Below are 20,702 nucleotides of genomic sequence, written 5' to 3' on the forward strand. Positions count from 1 at the left end.
GTTAGCACTTGGATCATTAATAATTCTCTAAAGACTTGGCCTCTCAAAGTAGGTAAGACATCCTCAAACACTTCTCACATGCCTTTTGCTATTATGATGATATGCTCTTGATCAATGTACCCAATCCCACCATATTTCTTGGAAGTAACCCCAAATCCATATTTAGTATCTTTAAGGGAGTTCCTCTTGAGTTTGACTACTTGAAAATCTCCCTTCTATTCTTTGACATAGGGCTATTTTATCTCTCCCACTATGTCGTTCTTGAATATGGAACTTGATTCTTCCAATGGGCTTACCTTAAGACCTATGATAAAATGAATAACTTCTCCCTTTCCTGTAACAAATATATTCATCGCGGTAGCAACCATCCCTCTGGTGGTCCCACAAGGTCATCATCTCCCTTATTGGGCCTATCCTCTACTCTAACAACCATGTGGATACTACTTATGATAACCGATGGTACTAGTTAAGAACTTCACAAACAATGGTTTTACCATATCCCATCTTTGGCAACTTATAGTTATGGCAATTAGAAAAGATTACCCTCTTCTAAGACTTGACAAACTAAAACTCTTGGCCTTGTCAGGTTGAAAGGTGTATACTACGAGACCAAACCATGGCATGTGGGTGGTCAAATTTACCACCCACCCTCCAAAGGTCCCAAAAACTATGTGAGATAGGGCGAATATTGTTTGGGTGGAATTTCTTGCCAACACTATGGGTCCCAAATGCATACATCAATGTAAGTCCTACTACACAATTAAAATAGAAACCTTGTGTGAAACAATAAAAGCATACCATGTAGTTAAAGATCACCAAATAACTTTATTCATATTCACGGCAACTCACACCTACTTATGCCATATATATGGCCTAGAGATATGGATCCATTAGAGGAATATATGGACTCATTTTTCAACATTTTAAAAAATGTCAATTCAGCTGAGAAAGATAAGGCATAGAAGATTCCAAAAATGACTCAAGTTTGCATTTTGTCTGTATCTATATTATGGTAAAATGTTAGTAAAAGATCTTTAACAAAAATATAGCATTTTGCATTTCAATGATTGAATTCATGGATGCATATGGATGCATTATCAAAGCCAATAATTGTGGATTTATGGTAGTTAAGTCTATAGGCATTGATAATATTTTTGCCAAATACTACTGCAAAGTGGCACCATAGATTGCCAACTTTATAGATGTATCGGTCCCAATTTGACAACTATTACTTTTCCAACGTTGATACTTAAAGATAGTCACATCATAGGTAATAGAAGGAAATAATGATCAAAGAAGGGCATTTGAAACTTATCATGTGAATGTGGACATAGAGTCTAATAATCAATCATTGAGAAATCACAAGTCATTTCACTTGTCCCATAAAGAGAAAGAATAAAGAATGGAAAGCATAATTTGAACTTGTCCCTAGAGTTCCACCCCAAAAATCCACTTAAAAATGCACCGTCACCATTCCATAGTGTTACTAATTGGATTTCACATATAGCACAAATACAAAAGCATAAAAGATTCAACTCAAGAGAGAGTTGGATAACATATAAGGGAACTTTAATAATTAGTAATATATGTGATGTTGAAGATATAGGGAATTGCAAATACAACTACATCTATTGGTGGTAGTACAAGGTGATGATGCCCTACTTTCACCTTTGAATGATCTTAAGTACAAGGTTTATATGCCTTTCCCTAAATCCATTTTGGTAGGGAAACACTTTTGAGGACCTTGTCTCATTGATGATCATGGATGAAGAAAGGATTATAGGTGGCTTCCAAACGACAAATAAATAGTGGAGATCAAGCACATGCCTTCTATTCTTGTTATGGTAGAGGTAGAGGATAGCCATAATATAGAGGCAAAGCAGGAGATCATTACAAGGAAGATGAAGTCTCTCAAATGGACTTTGGTGTTGATCTATTTCTAAGCTTGTAGCAAGACTGTTAAAACTCCCTCAAGACTAGTTTGTTCGACTCCTTACAAGGCTATCTTTTTTCAACAATGCATTTACCCATAGAAATAATCCTAACTTTTCCTCTCTCTTAGTCTAAGTTGCTAACCCATGCTCTTACACTCTCACTAGTACTTCTACTCACTTAAAATATTTAATCAACTACCTAGCTAATCCTCTTACACATTTGATACTTATGCACTCGTGACTCCTTTAATTATTATGTAGGCTATCTTTACCTCTTGAATTGTAATTGTCAATTAAAAAGTCTAAATTGAATCTCAAAACCTACTATAAAATTTCGATTCTAACAATACTTTAGGCTCAATTAGAAGTTCCATGAAAGGACTTAGTAGGCTATCTTGGCTTATCTACTAAAAATTCTTTTAATAATTCTAACAAAAAGTTAAGTGAAATTACTTATGCTAATACTCTTATAGCTCTAGATACTCATACACTTACAACTCCCTTAATTCTTGAATAAATCTTATAAATTGTAGGAAGAGGTTATTTTTCTCCTCTTGAAAAACTATTGTCAATTAAAAAGTTTACATTGAAGGTCCTTAAAAATACCATTTTTGTTTATAAATTCATTATAATTCTAACAAAAAATTAGGCTCAACCAGAATTTCTATAAAAAGCCTCTTTTCCTTGTTAAAACCTTATCATATTTGCAGATGGCTAATTTATCCTTGCCATCTTGATGTTGAATAAAACCCTTTTCCTAAGGGCTTTGTCGCCTTGGGAAAGTTACTATATATATATCATCTACATCACGTGCGTTCAAGGCCTATTTATAAATATCCTTATCTATGAACTTTTCTTGAATAAAATATAACCCTTTTCTATTCAATCTATAAATAATCCCTTTATATTATACCCTTCTATATGTAAAAAATGTATAAACATTGTATTTTTAAAATACCTTATTTTGAACCCACATGATACACACGTATATTCATGAGTAACTTACCTGAGTTTGTCGCTATGCAAAAATTGTATGAGAATTCCATAATGCTACATAATAGGACCACAAAATCTCACTCTTGGATCTTAGTGGCTTTCTTATTAGAGTCCTTAATGTTCTATCAAAATCATACGTTAGTGAGCTCGCTTGACCTACACACACACACACACACACACACACACACACACACACACACACACACACACACACACACACACACACACACACACACACACACACACACACACACACACACACACACACACACGTGCGCGCGCGCGTGCAAAAGATTGATGTATATCAAACCCCTCCCACCCATGAACCATATAAAAAAAATTAGTTATATATCAATGGACCAATCTAGTTTTCAAGTCCTTTTTACCATTCTCCTTAGGTACCAACTATGCATGGGATTGGGGGACTCCCACTAGTCTCAGTACAACTCATGTGACTGACCACTATTATTGCTTGATAATACACTTTTATGTTTTTAAAGAACATAATAAATAAAATCATTTTCTAAACCGCTTTTAGATTTCCATCACAACCTATATCCAATCTCCCCCTCTTCATTAAAGGATTTCTATGGCTCCACCTCCTAATAGTGGTCCCATCCAACTCTTTGTTGGTAGAGCTCCTTTCACCTTGTCATTGCTTTACTCTCCTCCTCTCTACCTATACACTTGGTTCCTACATTGTCAATGAGGCAACCTCTAGATGAAAACCCCGTAGTCATCGTGGTTCCCTCAGCATGTCGATTCTCATTGATTGCAACCATTATTGGCCATTAACATTAATATCACCAAGCTTCAAAGGTGAATAAGCACCCTATTGTCCATGCCTATTCGTCTCATAGCTCCATCACCTTCCTTTTTCCCCTATGACTTTAGCGTTCAATAAATTCTAAAGTTTTTTTGTTAACTTTTCTATGTTTTGTCAATTAATAACCCTTAGTTCACACTAGTTTCTGTCATAAACTTCTATTTTATTAATAATTACCATGTTCTTCCCTCTCTGTTTTAGATCTCTTCTTTTATATATATATATATATATATATATTGCTATCACCATTAAAGCCTTTATTGCTTCGACATCCTTGTTGTAAATAATAGTGTACAAACCCATAAATTCCTGCGCTTATTGTTTAGGTCTCCATTTTTTGGTCTATATTTCAAGCCTTTTCCAAGTATAGCCTTGTAAACTCTTGAAAAAGATGACCTTGAGCATGCTTTCTTACTTTTCCTATAAATATTGAAGCTCTTCAAAGCACCATATCTCCCATGGCATTGCTCCCACCATAGTTTCTCCACTTCTAATTGGTTGCAGTCTACTTGCTCATATTCAAGAAGGATTCACAATATGGATGCAACCAAGATATAATGCCATATGAGTTGACATGGATAACAACTAGGTGGGTCTTTGACACCTACAAAATGCATTAGAAGCCATAGTTCTCACTTGCTTCTTTTGTATGGATGTAGGTACCAAACTCCACCTCTGCTCATATTGCGATAGACTATTTGGTTCTACAAGAACTATAAAGTGGGGTCTATTAATTAAAAAAGCCATTTGAAAATACCCTATGTTTGTATTGAGATTATTGGTGGCTTAGCTTTAATCATATAAAATTTGTTCTTTTCTATCTCCCCACTATATTTTACATTTTTCCCTCCTTAATGTTGAGACATATGAGACAATAGCTTGGTTCCATTGATCTTATGTTAATGCTATTTAGCAACACACATGCGTGCACGTGCACACACATACACACAGGCGCACACCCTTGGGGGGTGTTAGTCATGGATATATGTATGTATCATGTGGGTTCAAAATAAGGTATTAATATATATATATATATATATATATATACATACATACAAAAGGGTGTGATATAAAGGGGTTATTTATAGATTGAATAGAAAAGGTTACACATATAGTGAACCCCCCCCCCCCCAACACACACACACACACGCACACGCTCTGTGTGTGTGTGTGTGTGTATGTGTGTGTGTGTGTCTCCACAAAGGTAATTTGGTACACGGGCCAAAAGCAATTGCGGCTAGAGTGAACGTTGACACTTGTGATGCATCTATTTATTAGTTCTTAGTAATATGTGGACTTATTTGGATCATAGGCACAAGTTCACTCCTCTAACCCTATCTTGATGTGCTTTTTCGTGGCCTTAGACCTTCATTATCGTTGTATACTACTTAATAATATATTAAAAAATTATTTACATACTTTTGAGTACAATCTTTTATCTGTGTGTGTGTGTGTGTGTGTGTGTCTCCACAAAGGTAATTTGGTACACGGGCCAAAAGCAATTGCAGCTAGAGTGAACGTTGACACTTGTGATGCATCTATTTATTAGTTCTTAGTAATATGTGGACTTATTTGGATCATAGGCACAAGTTCACTCCTCTAACCCTATCTTGATGTGCTTTTTCGTGGCCTTAGACCTTCATTATCGTTGTATACTACTTAATAATATATTAAAAAATTATTTACATACTTTTGAGTACAATCTTTTATTTGGAAGTTCATAACTATAGTTAAAAATCTTGCTAGCCAAGTACTTTATAATATGATGGAAAAATGTTTTTTAAAACCGGATGTATTTCGATTCACAACGTGTTCTACTTTTGATTCTTGATTATGTCTCGTGGTTACACATAACATACTCTTACCAGTCTTGCTTCTTTTCAAATTAGGCACTTAACATCACCAATTTTTTTTTCACATAGCCCATATATATAAGTTCATCCCTCTCCTCACCAAATCCACTGTCCTATTATCCCCATTAGTTCAATAACTACATACTCACTACACGTTTCTTTTTCATTGTATTATGTTGTTAAAAATCATATTTAGCAATGTCTATGGACTTGTTTTAAGTAGTTTTTATTTGTTAAGACTATTTTTTATTTACTACTTAGTGTTATAAAAATTCACTTATGTTTACTTTTAACTACTCTTTCTCTTGCCCTTCTCCTTACCTCTAGTCTAAGTCCTTCCCATAATTTACTGAGATATGGACATAAAGTAGTCAATGCATTGCTTTCTAGCGATAAGGAGAGATATCATATCTATCATTATTTTTTGTGGGTAACACCCATGACTATCTTATCTATAAACTAGGGAACTCCCTATACATTTTCCTACACATAAATTTCCATGCTGAGCTATTTGAGTGCTTCACATTTATCATCGTAATGGTTGGAGTCTAACACTTATTCGTGGAATCCAACAAGGTAACTATGTGAGGTTGGTGATTGGGATAGCAATTGGGCTAGGCCCTTGACACTTGCAATGTAGAAATACCATTTTAGCCATTAATACCTAGTTTCCTATTTGATTTTGTAGGTAACATGCTTGCCCCTTTCAGCTCCAGTATAATTGTCTTGTTCGGATTCTTAATTCTTGTTTCATTTCAATATTGTTTCATGACATTGTAACCTAATTTTGAGAAGTAATATTCAATCATATACCTTCAAGTTGGATTATTGTTAGGCCCCAAATATCTATCTCTTTTGACAAAGTATTACTTTTTTATTTACTCATTGCTAGCACACATATCTTTGTCATGAGAACCCAATCCATCAATCTTTTGATGGGATTGCTTGTGCACATCTTTCAATGAAAAAACTTTAATACTTTGCAGAAAATGGATATGTTTTAGATACTAGGGTAATTCAAATAGCAATAATCAACAATGCCAAGAGAGTCATAGTAAATAGCATGAAGAGAGCAGAAGAGTTAGAGATAACATACAAGGTTTGAACATATAGAGACAGTGCATGCATGCTTTTATATCATGGTAAGTTGCTTGGTGAAAAGGGGAAATAGCTCAATAAGAAGAAGATAATAAAGGTCGATGAGCCCCAGTTTTCTGAATCTGCATGAGCGACGTGTGGTAGATGTATATCTGGAGATATTCTCCCTCCAACAAGGCCCCCTTCCCTATGCTAGTTGTCATGAAACATCTAATGTTAGCATCGTTGTTGACAACTCTTTAGGCTCAAAGGGTTGAACTTATTATTAGGGACTTATTCCCTTTATCTTTAAGAAAAAACTTCCTAGCTTTTGCATAAAAGTGTATCTCTAGCTCTTCTTCTCTTATGGAAGAGGAGGGAACTAAATCAATGGTTATGAGCAAATAAACCAACATAATGACAATATGTAATATGTATTTATAGCTTGTAGAAGTAAATGCCACGTTTTGTTTTCACATTATATTGTTCCTTCATGCATTACAATTGTTTATGGGACATGCTAAAACTCATATAATTGTTGGCATAACCAACACAAATTTATCACGTATCACGTTACTTATCAATAGTCACATGCACATAAGTTTGAAGGTATATATATTATCTCATATATCTTATGTCAATATAAAATAGCTTATAAATGGATATCATGTATTGCAATTCCATTAGCTTATGGTGAGATCAAGTTCTAATTGAATACAAGAGCAACACACCCATGTGAACATTTAAGAAAAGTTCAAAGGTTTAATTTTAAGCCTTTTCAAGCCTTAAAGGATACATGATCTCAATGTATTGAAATCTATGTTTGCACACACATATATACACCTGAAGTATATCATACTTGTAGTCGTTTGAAGTTACCCTTTTTAAGCAAAACAAGCTTCAGATTGTGTATGTTTCTTAAATGTTGATTTGACAAGAGATCCCTCCTTTACATAACAATAAAGTGAAATTGATATTTTTTTGCCTCTCGTAGCTCACAACATACAACATTCTAAGACATTAAGTAAAGTTTTTGTACCCAATTTAGTCTAAATCACTTGATTTGATTTGTATATTGCACTATAATAGTGTACAAGGAAATGTGTGGTCAGGTACTCAACTAGGAGAGTATGATATTTCACAGATTGATGATATCCTACACGTATGCCACTATGTGATGTCCATGGTGACTTGGGGAATTGTTTTATTTCATGTGGATCATAGAGCCTCTTTACTAGATATAGTTTGTTATGAGAGGCGAATATTCTTACCATTGGGAATAATGTAAAGCAACTAAGAGCCTGCTTACCACCTAGTCTATCACATTCATTGTATTGTGGACGCCAAAAACAACCTCATTGAATGAATGGTAGAAGAGTTCACTAGTATGATACATAATCTAGTTGGTATAAACATCGATTACATTAGAGCACACAATGGTAAGTCAATTTGTCCTTTTCAAGCAGAAAAAGGGGCACGATCATGGTGAGTGCATTGGAAGAAAGGCGAAGGACTAGTGTGTCAGAATATTGATGGCTTGGATATTAGTGCCAGACCATGAATTGCTGAGAAGTAGGTAGATGACTTGGTGTGGGACAAGTGCCCAAGATGGGGTGATGGTGAAGTTGGCACAGAAATCAATCTAGCTATAGTGTTTAGTTCTCGTAGTATGGGTTGTGTTGAAGGTTTCAAAGTAAAATGGAGAGAGAGAGAGAGAGAGAGAGAGAGAGAGAGAGGATCCATTGCTTTGGGAAAGCCTTGGATGGAGGAGGCTAGATGAAAGGAGGTTTGATACATTAATGGTTTAAGCTTTTGCATCAATATTGCTTAGGGTGTCCTGGCCTAAAGGAAAGAAAGTTGCCTTTGGGATATGAAGGAGGCCATGTTTCTGCCTTTTTTATATGCGTGGAGCATGAGCAAGCTAAGAAGGTCACTTCAATGGAAGCGTGAGAGGCTTCCTTAATCAAGACTCATAGGAGGCAAGTAGGCTAGGCCATGAGGCCGGCTCTTTGTGGGCGCCTATGGCAAACACTGAGCTCCTTTAGGGTCGTTAAACCCCGCCTCCCCCACCCCCCGAAAGCAACTAGGGGGGACTCGGTGGTGCCTGCCACGTGTAGGGCGTGCAGCTCGCCACGTGGCGCATGGCCATTGGCGCGCTCCACGTTGGACGCACAAAAGCCTTAGCGCTTTGCGAGAGGAGAATCCTGCATCACGTGGAGTGGGCCAGCCCTCTCATCACTAATAACCATTCTTTTCTTTAAAAATACGATTTGTTGACGAAGGTAAAGCGAGGAGATACGTCTAATGCTGCAAAATCTAAACATTACAAGAGAGAGAAAGACTTGCAAAGAGCTTAATCCAATGGCCATCCTTATTTTGCTTTGCAAATTCGTAGGCCTTGAACCCCTCTTTCCACCACACTTGGGACCATTTCTTAATAGACATGAACCCTTGTTATCCTTCCACACACAACCTCCCCCCACACTATCATTTGACTCTTTCTTTATGTAAAAAAAATTACCCTATGGTCCTTTCTTTATGCCATTGAAATCACAGCTTCTCATACTTTAAGCTTGTGGTTTTCCATGTCTACACCGCTCTTACTTTATTTATGGATGTAAAAATCACCAGCTCTTATACTTTACCTTCGTGGTTTTCCATGCCCACACACTGATCGCTTTGCTTAGAAAGTTGAGTGATCATGCAAGGCTCCTTGAGCTTGTAGCCAATGGCTTTGAGCATAGTGAAGCACACATCAATTGACTCGATTTCTAGCAGTCACATGCACACACATCTTTCATCCTTTTCCTTGCTTTATTAACAAGAAAAAACAATGACTTTCCTCCATTTTAAAGTCTACCTTGGCATCTTCAACCCACATCTCCCAAAGTTCATGTTGTCCCCCCAATGGAGAGTGAAAGATGGTGAGCACATGCTTTCATAATGCACCTTGCATTTTCTTAATCCCAGGTCTTATTGTCTTTCATACAATGACCCACACTCCTGTGTCCTGCCCCTTTCCCACCATTGTCGCCTTACAATTCTTTAGTTTATTTTAATGGACCTTCATATCTGCCGTGCAACCCTTTACTTTACATTGGTAAGATTAGCTTTATAAGTGGCTGAATGAGTGCATCCTCTCCATTCATTCTTTGCATCTTCTCTTTCTATTTCCACCACCTACTCTCTTGCTCTCTCCATCTCAAGCACACCGCCTTCACATGGCCTCGAAAGATTCCACTCCAATCAAAGTGTCTTTTTATAAGCACGCCGAGCCAAACAATTGTGGTTGTCACCATCATCATTGCTGATGATCTCATGTTTTGTAATTCCTAAGACTGAAATTGGATGTGGCTAAGCAGTGGTTATGAAAGGTAATCATGATTATGGTAGTTAACCTCGTAGTTGTGGTGTATTTCAAATGGAGGAAATGCTCTAAACAATTGAAATTTTCAAAACAAAAAGTTGCAACTATTATCCATGTTGAAAAAGGAACATAACTTTGATGCCTCACTTAGAGAAGTCTCCATCCTTGAGAGGCACAGAAAGCACCAAGATTCGTTAACCTTCTAAATGGCAATTTCTCTTGCTATGACTAAACTTTGAGCTTTTATGCTTAATGATAGATCGTGATGATAGCTTGTATGTTTGTATACAATGTCCACATACTAGCAATAACATAGGTTTAGAAATGTAGGTGCAATTCACTACCGATATATTAGTCAAATGCTTAAAAGAAAAACCAACTTTGGAAAGTTGATATGTTTATTCAAGGTTTAAATAACTATCTTGCTAAAGTTGAGAGTTCTCCATGATTACAGAATAAATGTAGCTTGTCTCAAATCTCATTCTTCAATGTACGTAGAAGCATTCCACTCAAAAGGGAAGGGACATTATATTAAATAAAGAAGAAATCATGAAGATTGTAAAATTAGTCGTACAATTTTGGTGTCCTAAGGAATGGATTTGAACTTATATAATCTAGTCATTTCATATAAGTATTTAAGTCGATTACTGCTAGTACACTTATATTTGGCCTAGATTTATAGCTTGCATGCAACATTTGGATGCATCATAAAATATTGGGCTCTATAGTGTCCTAGCTATACTTAATGCAAGGTTAATGAAGTCTTTACATGAGTTATGAAATGGCTTTTTCGTGGAACCCTAAAGTTGTATTGTTTTTATTAGTGTGTGATCTTGGTTCATAATCATGAAGGAAAAAGTCTAAAGCATGGATATTGATATATTTAAAGGGTTCGTATCATTTATTACACCATGTCAAAGGCTTATTTAGTTAAGTTTAAAAACAACTTCCAAAGTAGATAAGGTTAATAATACTTGATAATGATAAGTAGTGGTGATCCCTATCTTTTTTTAGTAAGACCAAAATAATGTGGTAACTCATGGAGAATACATTTCAAAGTGTACATTTATATTAGAAAATTTTGTGTACTTAGATTGATTAAGGAATCCACCTCTTATGCTTTCTTTTAGTCTTGTATTTCTATAGAGGTTTGCATTTCACATCCAAAAACAAGAAAGCTTCCAAGATTTGGTGAAGAACCTTCAAGGGCACACTAGATCATGTTGAACATGAGAAAAAAGAATAGTAAAGCTAGTTATTCAAGCTTTGAAAACTTATTTGTTTAGCAAAAATGTCTCCATGCTGCACAAATTAACTTAAATTTGGGTCAATCTCAAGAACCCAAAGTGACTTCCCTTTGACCTACATAAGTAATTAGTGACAAGCTTTGTATGTAGATTAAAAGATAATTGCATGTATAAACAAAAAGGTTTGTATAGAGATTGTACAAAAGCTTTTGAGACATGGAATGAAACTAATGATTGTAAACTAATTGTGTATGATTGTAAATCTACAAGTAGCTTCTTTAAGGAAGTATGTTTTAGTATTGCACATATGAAGGATATGAGAGGCTTTGAAGCATTTTTATGTACAACTTATTAAGTACAAAAACTTATATTTGGATGAAGTGGTTAGCAATATGTGTCGATCATACACTATCATACCCTTAGGTCACGAATGAAGCCTCTTAACCTAGGCTTTTCTATGCAACGTGTAAGTCAATCAAGCAAAATGTAGAGAACATGCCTTCTCTTGAGAAGATAATGTTATGGCTAGAATCACCATAGCTTATGTCAAACTAGTAATGCATATAAGTAACATTTAGCTAGATAGGTCAAAGACAAAGTATTTAGTACAATCACAATGTGATACGTAATTAATTGATTCAATCCATATATTCTGATATAACATTTTTTGTTGTTGTTGCTAAACATAGAAATTAAATGCAAGACCCTTGTGCTCATAAATAAAAGTTCAAAGACATAAAGAAAAAGTGAGCACATGAGTTAGACCCTTCCTAGTGTTTTCCACGGGCGACATTGAATCATCAAGTTTCCAAATCTATTTCTTTAGAGATGGTTGTGCGAGCTATTAAATATTACACTTTCAGTATACCATGGCTAAGGTTGGACCATTAGCATAGAGCATCCATTGAAGCTTCTGTAGTTATAGTACATCACTTGAAGCCTCCAACTTGGGCCACATGATATTGATAATAAAAAGAAGGAAAGAGGAATAGTAACAATGTCAATATTGATAATGATAAGTATAACAACTACACAAGAGAAGGAACAATAATGATGATAAGGAATGCTTAAAAATTCTTGTGAGACAAGCCGCCAAATGCATGGGGAAATGATTCCACCAATTAAACAAGGAGAGGGTAGATCTTTTGGTTGTGGAAGGAAAATGTTAATGAAAGGGAATTGGATTATTTTAAGGGTTAGTTTAATGGAAAAGAGGTGGTCTTGGAGGTAAGCTGAGAAGTCATGCAACAACTATAAAATAGTCATGTATGTGTGTGTGTGTGTGGAAAAATACTATAGTTTTTGTGTTGCTGTCATATGGGAGGTAGCTATGAGTCATAGGTGAGCGAGGTGTGCATGCATATTCCTTCCTCTCTCTCTCTCTCTCTCTCTCGTGCACACACACACACACACACCCCTCCCCCATATTGTTATAAGGCTAGATTATTGGTTTCAACAGCTAAGCAGACCGCTTAAGGTTGCCCCCATGACCCGAAGCCTTTGAAAGCTCCCTTCGGAAATGATGTATTATTTGCGTTTTCTTAATCCAGCATTATTTTAATCGATTGTTTGCGTTTTCATAATCTATTATTGTTTTTATTTAACAGCCCCGTCTCATTTTCCAAATCGTCGCTCATCTTGAATGCCATACATGCTGCCAACTTGGCGTGATTCCGTATGCATGATGATCATGACACAACCCCCGCAAAAAAAATCGGTCCGCCCCCCGTATTTGTAAATTGTCTACCACTCGCATTGCCGTTTATCAGTTTTCATGCCCATTAATTAATCCTGGTTGCTTCGGACAGCAAGCTGCCATTTGCTCATATTACTTTAAAACGGATTAATATCCATAAATTTCTCATAAAATACCAGAAACAGATCTTTCTTGTGCAGCACATTGTCCGAACGCCAACAAGCCTGGCCTCTAAGGTTTCAATTAATCTTTTCATTGTTTTTGCAATTCTTAGAATAAATATATCAAAGGTTAAAGGTTGACAAAGAAGGGGCCGTGTAGCGAGGAGAGGAATCAGTCATTTGGCACTAAATGTCCAGAAGGAAAACCACTATCAAGTGATAATCTAGCATGATGTCCTCTTCTCACAAAGTCTAGGCATATCACAAAGTCTGGATAGAGCACACACAACCCTTGACTAGGATTTGCAACCTTAGGAAGTTCCCATTGCAAGCCCTTACATGGGATGTACTATGCAATTAGAGAGGGCTAGTTGTCTCCTCCTCGTGTCCCTCAGATTGTTCCCAGTTCGATCCGATATACATGTGTAGATTGTCAAACTTTTAGACCTCTATGATGTTGCTTGATGAGCATCTATGTGAAGTAACAAGCTCCTTCCTAGGTCACTACCCATGTCACTCATGCAACGGGAGTGGTTCAAGCCACTTGACATTGGAAGGTTGTTGGAGTAAGTTGAAAATCCCTAGTGCCCTACAGCGATTCGAAGGTTGTTGGAGTGAGTTGAAAATCCCTAGTGTTGTTGGAGTAAGTTGATAATTCCTAGTGAGTGCCCAATGTCGAAGTGGCAAAAGAAGATCATTTCCCTAAGAGAGCAATTAGATCAAGAGTGACAAAATTAGCCAAGCAAGGCTAAACGAAACGTTATGGTGTGCTTGCAACAATTGAGAGAGATCCAAGGTAGGGGCCCGGGGGTGGGTATAAGTAGGGGAGGGGCTCCAAACCAGGAGGGGATTCTGGATGGGTCCCACGCAAGCGTTTGTTTACATATTCACAAGCATATGCACATGCTTGACAAATACATTATTGTTTTTATGTGAGACGAAATGGGATATTAAAGAAATGGGGCGGAAAAACAAACGATAGAATACTGGGATCGATGCAAAGCTGCAGGAAACGCGCTCCTCAAAGGCCGCTGAGACAAAGCACACATGCATATAGTCGTGTCCCACGAAGTAAAGCTCAGAAAAATAAAACGAAGAAATCTGGATAAAATAATAATAGAAATAGATCCAGATAAATTAATGGGGAGGCACTCAAAATTCCAAAAAATGCGACCTCTCTCCACAGAAATTGACGAATCAGGATCCTCCATTTTCCGCGAGGAAAACGGGGGGGGGGGGGGGGGGGGGGGGGGGGGGGGAGGGAGATAAACAAATGGAGAGACATGATCAGCTACGCCTACTACATTATATGCTAGGCTAGTGTAACGTTCTCTCTCTCTCTCTCTCTCTCTCTCTCAGAAAACTAGGCCGCAAGCCTCAAGGTCAACAACACTGTTGCGACGACAAGAGACTCAAGCACCCTCCTGCATGTACATACCACCTATCTATATATATCTTCTCTATCCATATATATATATATCCATTTTGTTAAGGCTTTCTTCCAAGTTCCTACCCTTTGTACATTTTACCAAGCTACTCCACACGCCTTAAATGATCCGTGTCCCTCCGTGTGTTGTCAATTGCGATTGCCTGTGCTTTTCCTAGGCCGTTGGGGGAGGGCGAGAGGGGGCTGCTCGAAGCTGCAGCAGCCTGCTTCCTACTTGTCACTTACTTACTAAGGCATAAAATTTATATTCTCCCGGGTGTGTACATATATAAAATACCAGTGATAGTGTTTTTACGTAGTTGCCCGTTTTTGTTTCCGAGTCTACGCACCCACCTTTAATCTAGGCTTGCCTTGATTTTAGAGCTCACCGTTGGAAGCCAAAAAGCATTGCTGCAAGCCAACAAGGAAAGGCACACCTTTTACAGCAAAAGCGCATGACCCGAGTTGGCTTGGCTTATATTACTGCTACACAGCCAGCACTCCTTTCATTCGTCCTCCTCCATTAGGCTTATTATTATTATTAGTATCCCGCCCCCCCCCCCCCCCCCCCCCCTTTAGCATCACCCATTACCCTAATAACCAACAGGACTTAGCCACAAACTAACTATCAGCCCTAGCACCCTATCACTTCTCCATGGCCGACCAGCAGCCTTGCCCTAGGTTTATGCCTCCCTCACTCCTTTAGCAACCACTACACCATCAGCCTTATGAGGCTCCGAGAGCTAAATCAACTCACCTAAAGGTCAAACCTTAACAAAAGAAGTGACTCTTCCCCATTAAGTCCCCCACTTTCCGTGCCTCCATGACAATGCATATGCTCTCTCATACCCTCATTGCAACCCTTCCAAGTCCATAGGGAGTTTCCTTTTTTCAAAGCTTAATTACTATAGAAAAAACACAAGAGGGTGTCATATTGCAAAGCGGACTTAAAAATGACAACCATAATCTTTTCACAAAATTGTACCTAGCAAATCTTCTAGACCTTCATAATTAGTCTTTTGTAGGAAAGTCTAAATACATTGTTAAATTCCCTTTAGGGGTCTATATACAATCAAATGAATATTATCCATCTTAAGATATCCAAGTCTATCGAGCTTGTTTTTATACAAAAGGGTGCCAAGTACATTTTTGTATGTCACAATGTCTTTCCTTGTGACACATGTTCCATGCAAGTATTATAAGGGCCCAATGTCATACTTAGAAAACAATAATTGATGATAGAGGTACACCCTAGGTGAAAGGAGTACCACAAGGAAGCAACTCAATCCCACTTCAATATAACTAAGGGATTTATTTATATAAAGTAGCACGTGAAAATGATCTACACAAACAACAATTTGTAATTATTTTCATATCAAACACAGTGTTATCAATAGTTCCAATCAGAACATGGATGCTTGCAAATCATTACTACCAGCTTTCAATTCATCCACTCAGATTCAAGCTTCATAGCCCACACTAGACTTTGCATTCGTATAACAATGCATATGGCACACACATAAGAAGTGATTGATGAGCCACACAAACTGTAGAAGAAAGAAGCCTCCCCTCAATATATAATATATGCATGATGCAAAAGATTGCAAAGCATCTACCCTATGTATTGTTGGTAATGTAAAATAATAAACATAATAACAAATCATGATCACAAAATTTGTAAACTATGGAAAAGCTCGAATAATTCGAATCAACAATTACACCGTAAAATTATCAATTAACTAAGGGGTTTCCAACTTTTCGGGTAGCCATTTTTTATACGTGTCTATTATAATTGACCACATATTTAAATTAGCATGAGCTACAAATATAGAGGGGATGCATTTATATACTTTCTTCTGCAAAAGGTTTATTAAAACAAGAGAGATTAGGGAACTATGCATACTAAGACCTGTCAACAAGTTAAAGAGCAATTAAATGTTTAGAGAGGGTTTGCATTGCCATTTATTACCTAATTTTTGCCATGTGACCAATAAATAGACAACAACACCATAACCTTTGGAGGTTGTGTATATGCCCATCAAAGCAGAAACTAATGAAACATCTATAAACCATTGATTCCATTACTCTATTTAATAGGTTAAGAATATCAATTCCTCATTTGATAGCTCAAGTATTCTAAGCTCCTATGCTCTATATGTATGCAATAGGGTGGCATGCATTAAAAGTCCACTAAAGACATAAGAAAGAATTCATCTAAACCCTAAGTTGTCAATCTTGTTCCTTGTAAGGAGTAGTCTGTGTCAAGGAGGCAAACTTGATGTGGTATCACAGGTTGGCATGAAGGTTGCAATCCACATAAATGCAAAGTTGGCTATATTTGACATGTGAATAACTATCCAACAATGGTTGTAGAAGGAGAGTGAGTCATTCTGACCATTGAGACCTAAAGTTGGGCAACTAGATGGTCAATTGTCAAGCAATCTAATGTGAAGTCCCTTAATATCCCTTTAAGATATTCAAGACTTTGTGTAGTAGTTAATGCTTAATCTATGTCACGATGTGTTTTGTGCATGGGTGGTGATTCCCCAACCCTTAAAAATGATAAAGGGGTTATGGTCGGCCGATGATAAAGACTTAAGACAAATGATGTTAATGCCCTCTCATCAAATGTGTGGTGAACTCTTGGGTTGAACTTACAATAGGCCTAGATCACCTAATGTCTAAGCACATGGTCTTTTTTTCGAGGAAATTGATGGACTCAATGGCTTAGTAGGATTGTTACTAGATGCCACTATAATGCCCCTACTAGAATGATTCCACTAATTTTGGTGTATAGATTCTTTAATTATCCCTTTCCAACAGCCTACTTGAATTCAGTAGACGAAAATGCCTACAACGTTGATCTCACATGAATTCACTCTAATGGGTAGGCATATACAATTGTTATGTAACCAACTCTACATTTGCCACCAGTATAGCTATTCGACATCATGGGGTTTAAAGTGCTATAGGTTGTTCTACCACAAATTCATATACTCAGAGACCTGAGGACCCCTTACAAGTGCTATTAGTACCTTCCTATGTGCTAGTGTCAGACACAATGCAAATGTCTAGAGTAGCATTAAATGCGAATTCTAATGTAACTTCAATTGGAAGCTAGTATGCTCTTTTATTAAGGATGCCTCTGCATGGGGTTCCAACCGTGCAGGCTTCATAAAAATGTGAGCTAAATCCAATAAGGGTATAGACATCTACTAGGAATACTTGCTTTATTATGATATCGTCATGATGATCATGCGGATGATATACCTAGACCATGACTATAATGGTGTCTCTCTACATGTATGTGATTCCTCTTTCTCTCTCTCTCGTCTCCTTTTCTAATATTGCCGTCCCGCAGGTCGTTTACTCTCTCTCTCTCTCTCTCTCTCTCTCTCTCTCTCTCTCTGCGCTAGGCCATAGCCCCAGGTTCCAGCCTCTTTTTGAAGAATTCTTTTCGTCTCTCACCATTCTTGATTTCCCCGGTCCTTTTAAGCCTTCCTATCTCTCTTTTTTGATCTTTTTTCTTGTGAGTTTGTGTTGTTATCTAAGACCCTACTACTGCTACTGCCTCTCTTTCATGAGAGAGCTGCTAACTGCATAGTATCCACCATGCGTTTATGATGTTCTTCTGCTTGCTGCCCTCTCAACTTGGGATAAAGCCTTTCTAGCTGTCTGCAATTCTGAGGGGAGCAATCAAGGAATTAATCAGCTGGCTACATAGCAAGATTGATTTCATCATATAGACACATAGGCCTGATCAGAGGGAAAGAGTGAGACAAAGGTATCAGCTGCTTTAGGGTAGCATCATCTTTATGATAAAAGGCATCAGCTTGTTATAGGGATCTGACGCGATCTGCTGATCAGGCATCGATGGCTATGGGGGAGGACGATGGTGGCGAGGTGCTGTGAGCGATGGATCTTCATAGTCTGTAATCAGTACTTAATTAGTTCTTAATTGTGGATTAGGGCTGTGAATTCTGTATGCACGGAATGAGTAATTCATTTAATAATGAAATAACATTAGTATTATAGGGTGCTGCTTATTCATTTAGATCATTTATATCATCATGATTAATCAATGGATAGCATTCATCTCCTATAAGCTGCTGCTGCTGCTTAATCTGCTACTACTACTTTGATTACAAGCTGCTGCCTAATAAAAATCATCAACATCATCATCTTCTTCTTCAATTATAAGCTGCTGCACCTGCAAAGAAAGCGATTGCCTGTTGTAGTAGATAGTAGGGAAAATTGGCATTGTTTGAGGGGAATGGTTTTCATGGCAGATGCGCTAGGACATCATCATCATCACCAGCAGCAGCAGCAGCACCATCAGGGCCTGACGCGGCTGGACCTGCGAGCATCAGACGAAGAGAACACCAGCGGGAACAGCGGCATCCACAACAACAACCACAGCCACCACAACCAGGGCGGAGGCGGCGGCGGTCTAGCTCTAGCGCCGCGTGCGCCGTCGTCGTCGATGGGCGAGGGCGGGGCTGGCGGCGGGGGCGGTGAGGCGCCGCGGCGGCCGCGGGGCCGCCCCCCAGGTTCAAAGAACAAGCCCAAGCCGCCCATCATCATCACACGGGACAGCGCCAGCGCTCTGCGCTCGCACGTGCTGGAGATCGCCAGCGGCTGCGACGTGGGCGAGAGCGTGGCCACGTTCGCACGCCGCCGCCAGCGCGGCATCTGCATCCTCTCCGGCAGCGGCACCGTTACCAACGTCACCCTCCGGCAACCGGCTGCCCCCGGTGCCACCGTCACCCTCCACGGCCGCTTCGAGATCCTCTCTCTCTCGGGCGCCTTCCTGCCGCCCCCTGCTCCGCCTGGGGCCACCGGCATGACCATATACCTAGCCGGTGGCCAGGGCCAGGTGGTCGGCGGCAGCGTCGTCGGCGCGCTGCTCGCCGCCACGCCCGTCGTCGTCATGGCGGCTTCCTTCCTCAACGCCTCGTACGACCGGCTGCCGCTTGATGAGGATGAGGCGCTGCCGATCCAGCCGACCGCCGGCGCGCTGCCCGCGCCACCGCAGCTCGGGGCGGGTGGGGACCCCGGTGGCAACAGCAACAACAACAGCAACAACATGGCCCTATATAACCTCCCTCCGAACCTTCTCCCCAACCAGCTCCCTGACATGTATGCCTGGGCCTCCGCCGCCGGTGCACGGCCGCCCTACTAGGCGCGCCGCGCAGCCAGCTCACTTGCTGCATAGGAACCCTGTCTTCTTCCCAGCATCCTATCATCACACATGCACACAATCTCTCTCCAAACTACAGTCACAGCTCTTCTCTAATCTCTCTCTCTCTCTCTCTCTCTATCTAAGTCCTCGTTCACATGCCAAAACACTGTTGTCCAAAAGAAGAAACCAGGGGTGCTGTCAGGATGATGATGATCAGCATCAGCTTGCCTCGCTACCACTGCACCCGCTCCATCATTTGATCGTTGCAGCTTGTTGTAAGTGTTTTTTTTCCCGTTTTTTTTGCCTCTCTCTCTCTCTCTCTAGTCCAACTTGTATCCATTTGCGTTACACCTGACACACTCTCGTTTTCTCTCTCATCTCATTCGCATGCGCCGACGTGCACCTAGTTGTAGCACAGTTTGTAGACTTTGGTTTATTGGCCGACAGCAGGATCCAGCCTACATAAACATTTCCAGACAAAGGCGAAATTGAGCTGCGATTCCATTCATCATGATCCAGTGGTTGTTGTCTGAGAAATAAAATCTTTTATCATTTGATCACGCTTCTATAATTAGTTGCTGCAGCATTAACGCCAACAAACATATACAGCTTAATGGAAAGTTTCTTTCATTGCTTGTATGATGATCAACCACGTCGCATTGGTCTATTCTTCACATAATTAACCTGCGACCCAATGTGCATCGGGTCTTGTAATCCTGATTCTAACGAACTGTTAGTTTTAACCTAAAACTCGAAACTACACTGTACGACAGGCGCATTTCATAATGAGCCCATTACGCCTGCGGCCAGCTTAACGTCATTTGTTGTTGAATCTGAAGTTAATCATGCAGTCCATCATCCGTCAAGTACAGTACCTGTTGCTCTTCCATTATTGCACCTCCGATCAGGTGTAGCAGTTGAGCATCTGTTAGCCAGG

At 39.0% G+C, this 20,702-nt stretch overlaps 1 protein-coding gene across 2 annotated transcripts; it reads left to right on the forward strand.

Moving 5' to 3' along the window:
* Positions 1-17,947: 17,947 nt before the first annotated feature.
* On the forward strand, positions 17,948-20,402 carry LOC148038476 (AT-hook motif nuclear-localized protein 16-like). 2 transcript variants are annotated; one of them, XM_087672502.1, is made up of 3 exons: positions 17,948-18,367; positions 18,451-18,511; positions 18,873-20,402. In XM_087672502.1, exons 2-3 carry the CDS (start codon positions 18,499-18,501, stop codon positions 19,763-19,765), a joined length of 906 nt encoding a protein of 301 aa, XP_087528628.1. In that variant the 5' UTR covers positions 17,948-18,367; positions 18,451-18,498; the 3' UTR covers positions 19,766-20,402. The 2 variants fall into 2 exon arrangements, with proteins under 2 accessions (XP_087528628.1, XP_087528621.1); XM_087672495.1 differs by having other exon boundaries at positions 17,948-18,511.
* The last annotated feature ends 300 nt before the right edge of the window (positions 20,403-20,702 follow it).

Source organism: Lygodium microphyllum, chromosome 3 (genome assembly GCF_053477565.2).
Source record: "Lygodium microphyllum isolate KBCC chromosome 3, Lygodium_microphyllum_v1.1.10, whole genome shotgun sequence".
Lineage (NCBI taxonomy): Eukaryota > Viridiplantae > Streptophyta > Polypodiopsida > Schizaeales > Lygodiaceae > Lygodium > Lygodium microphyllum.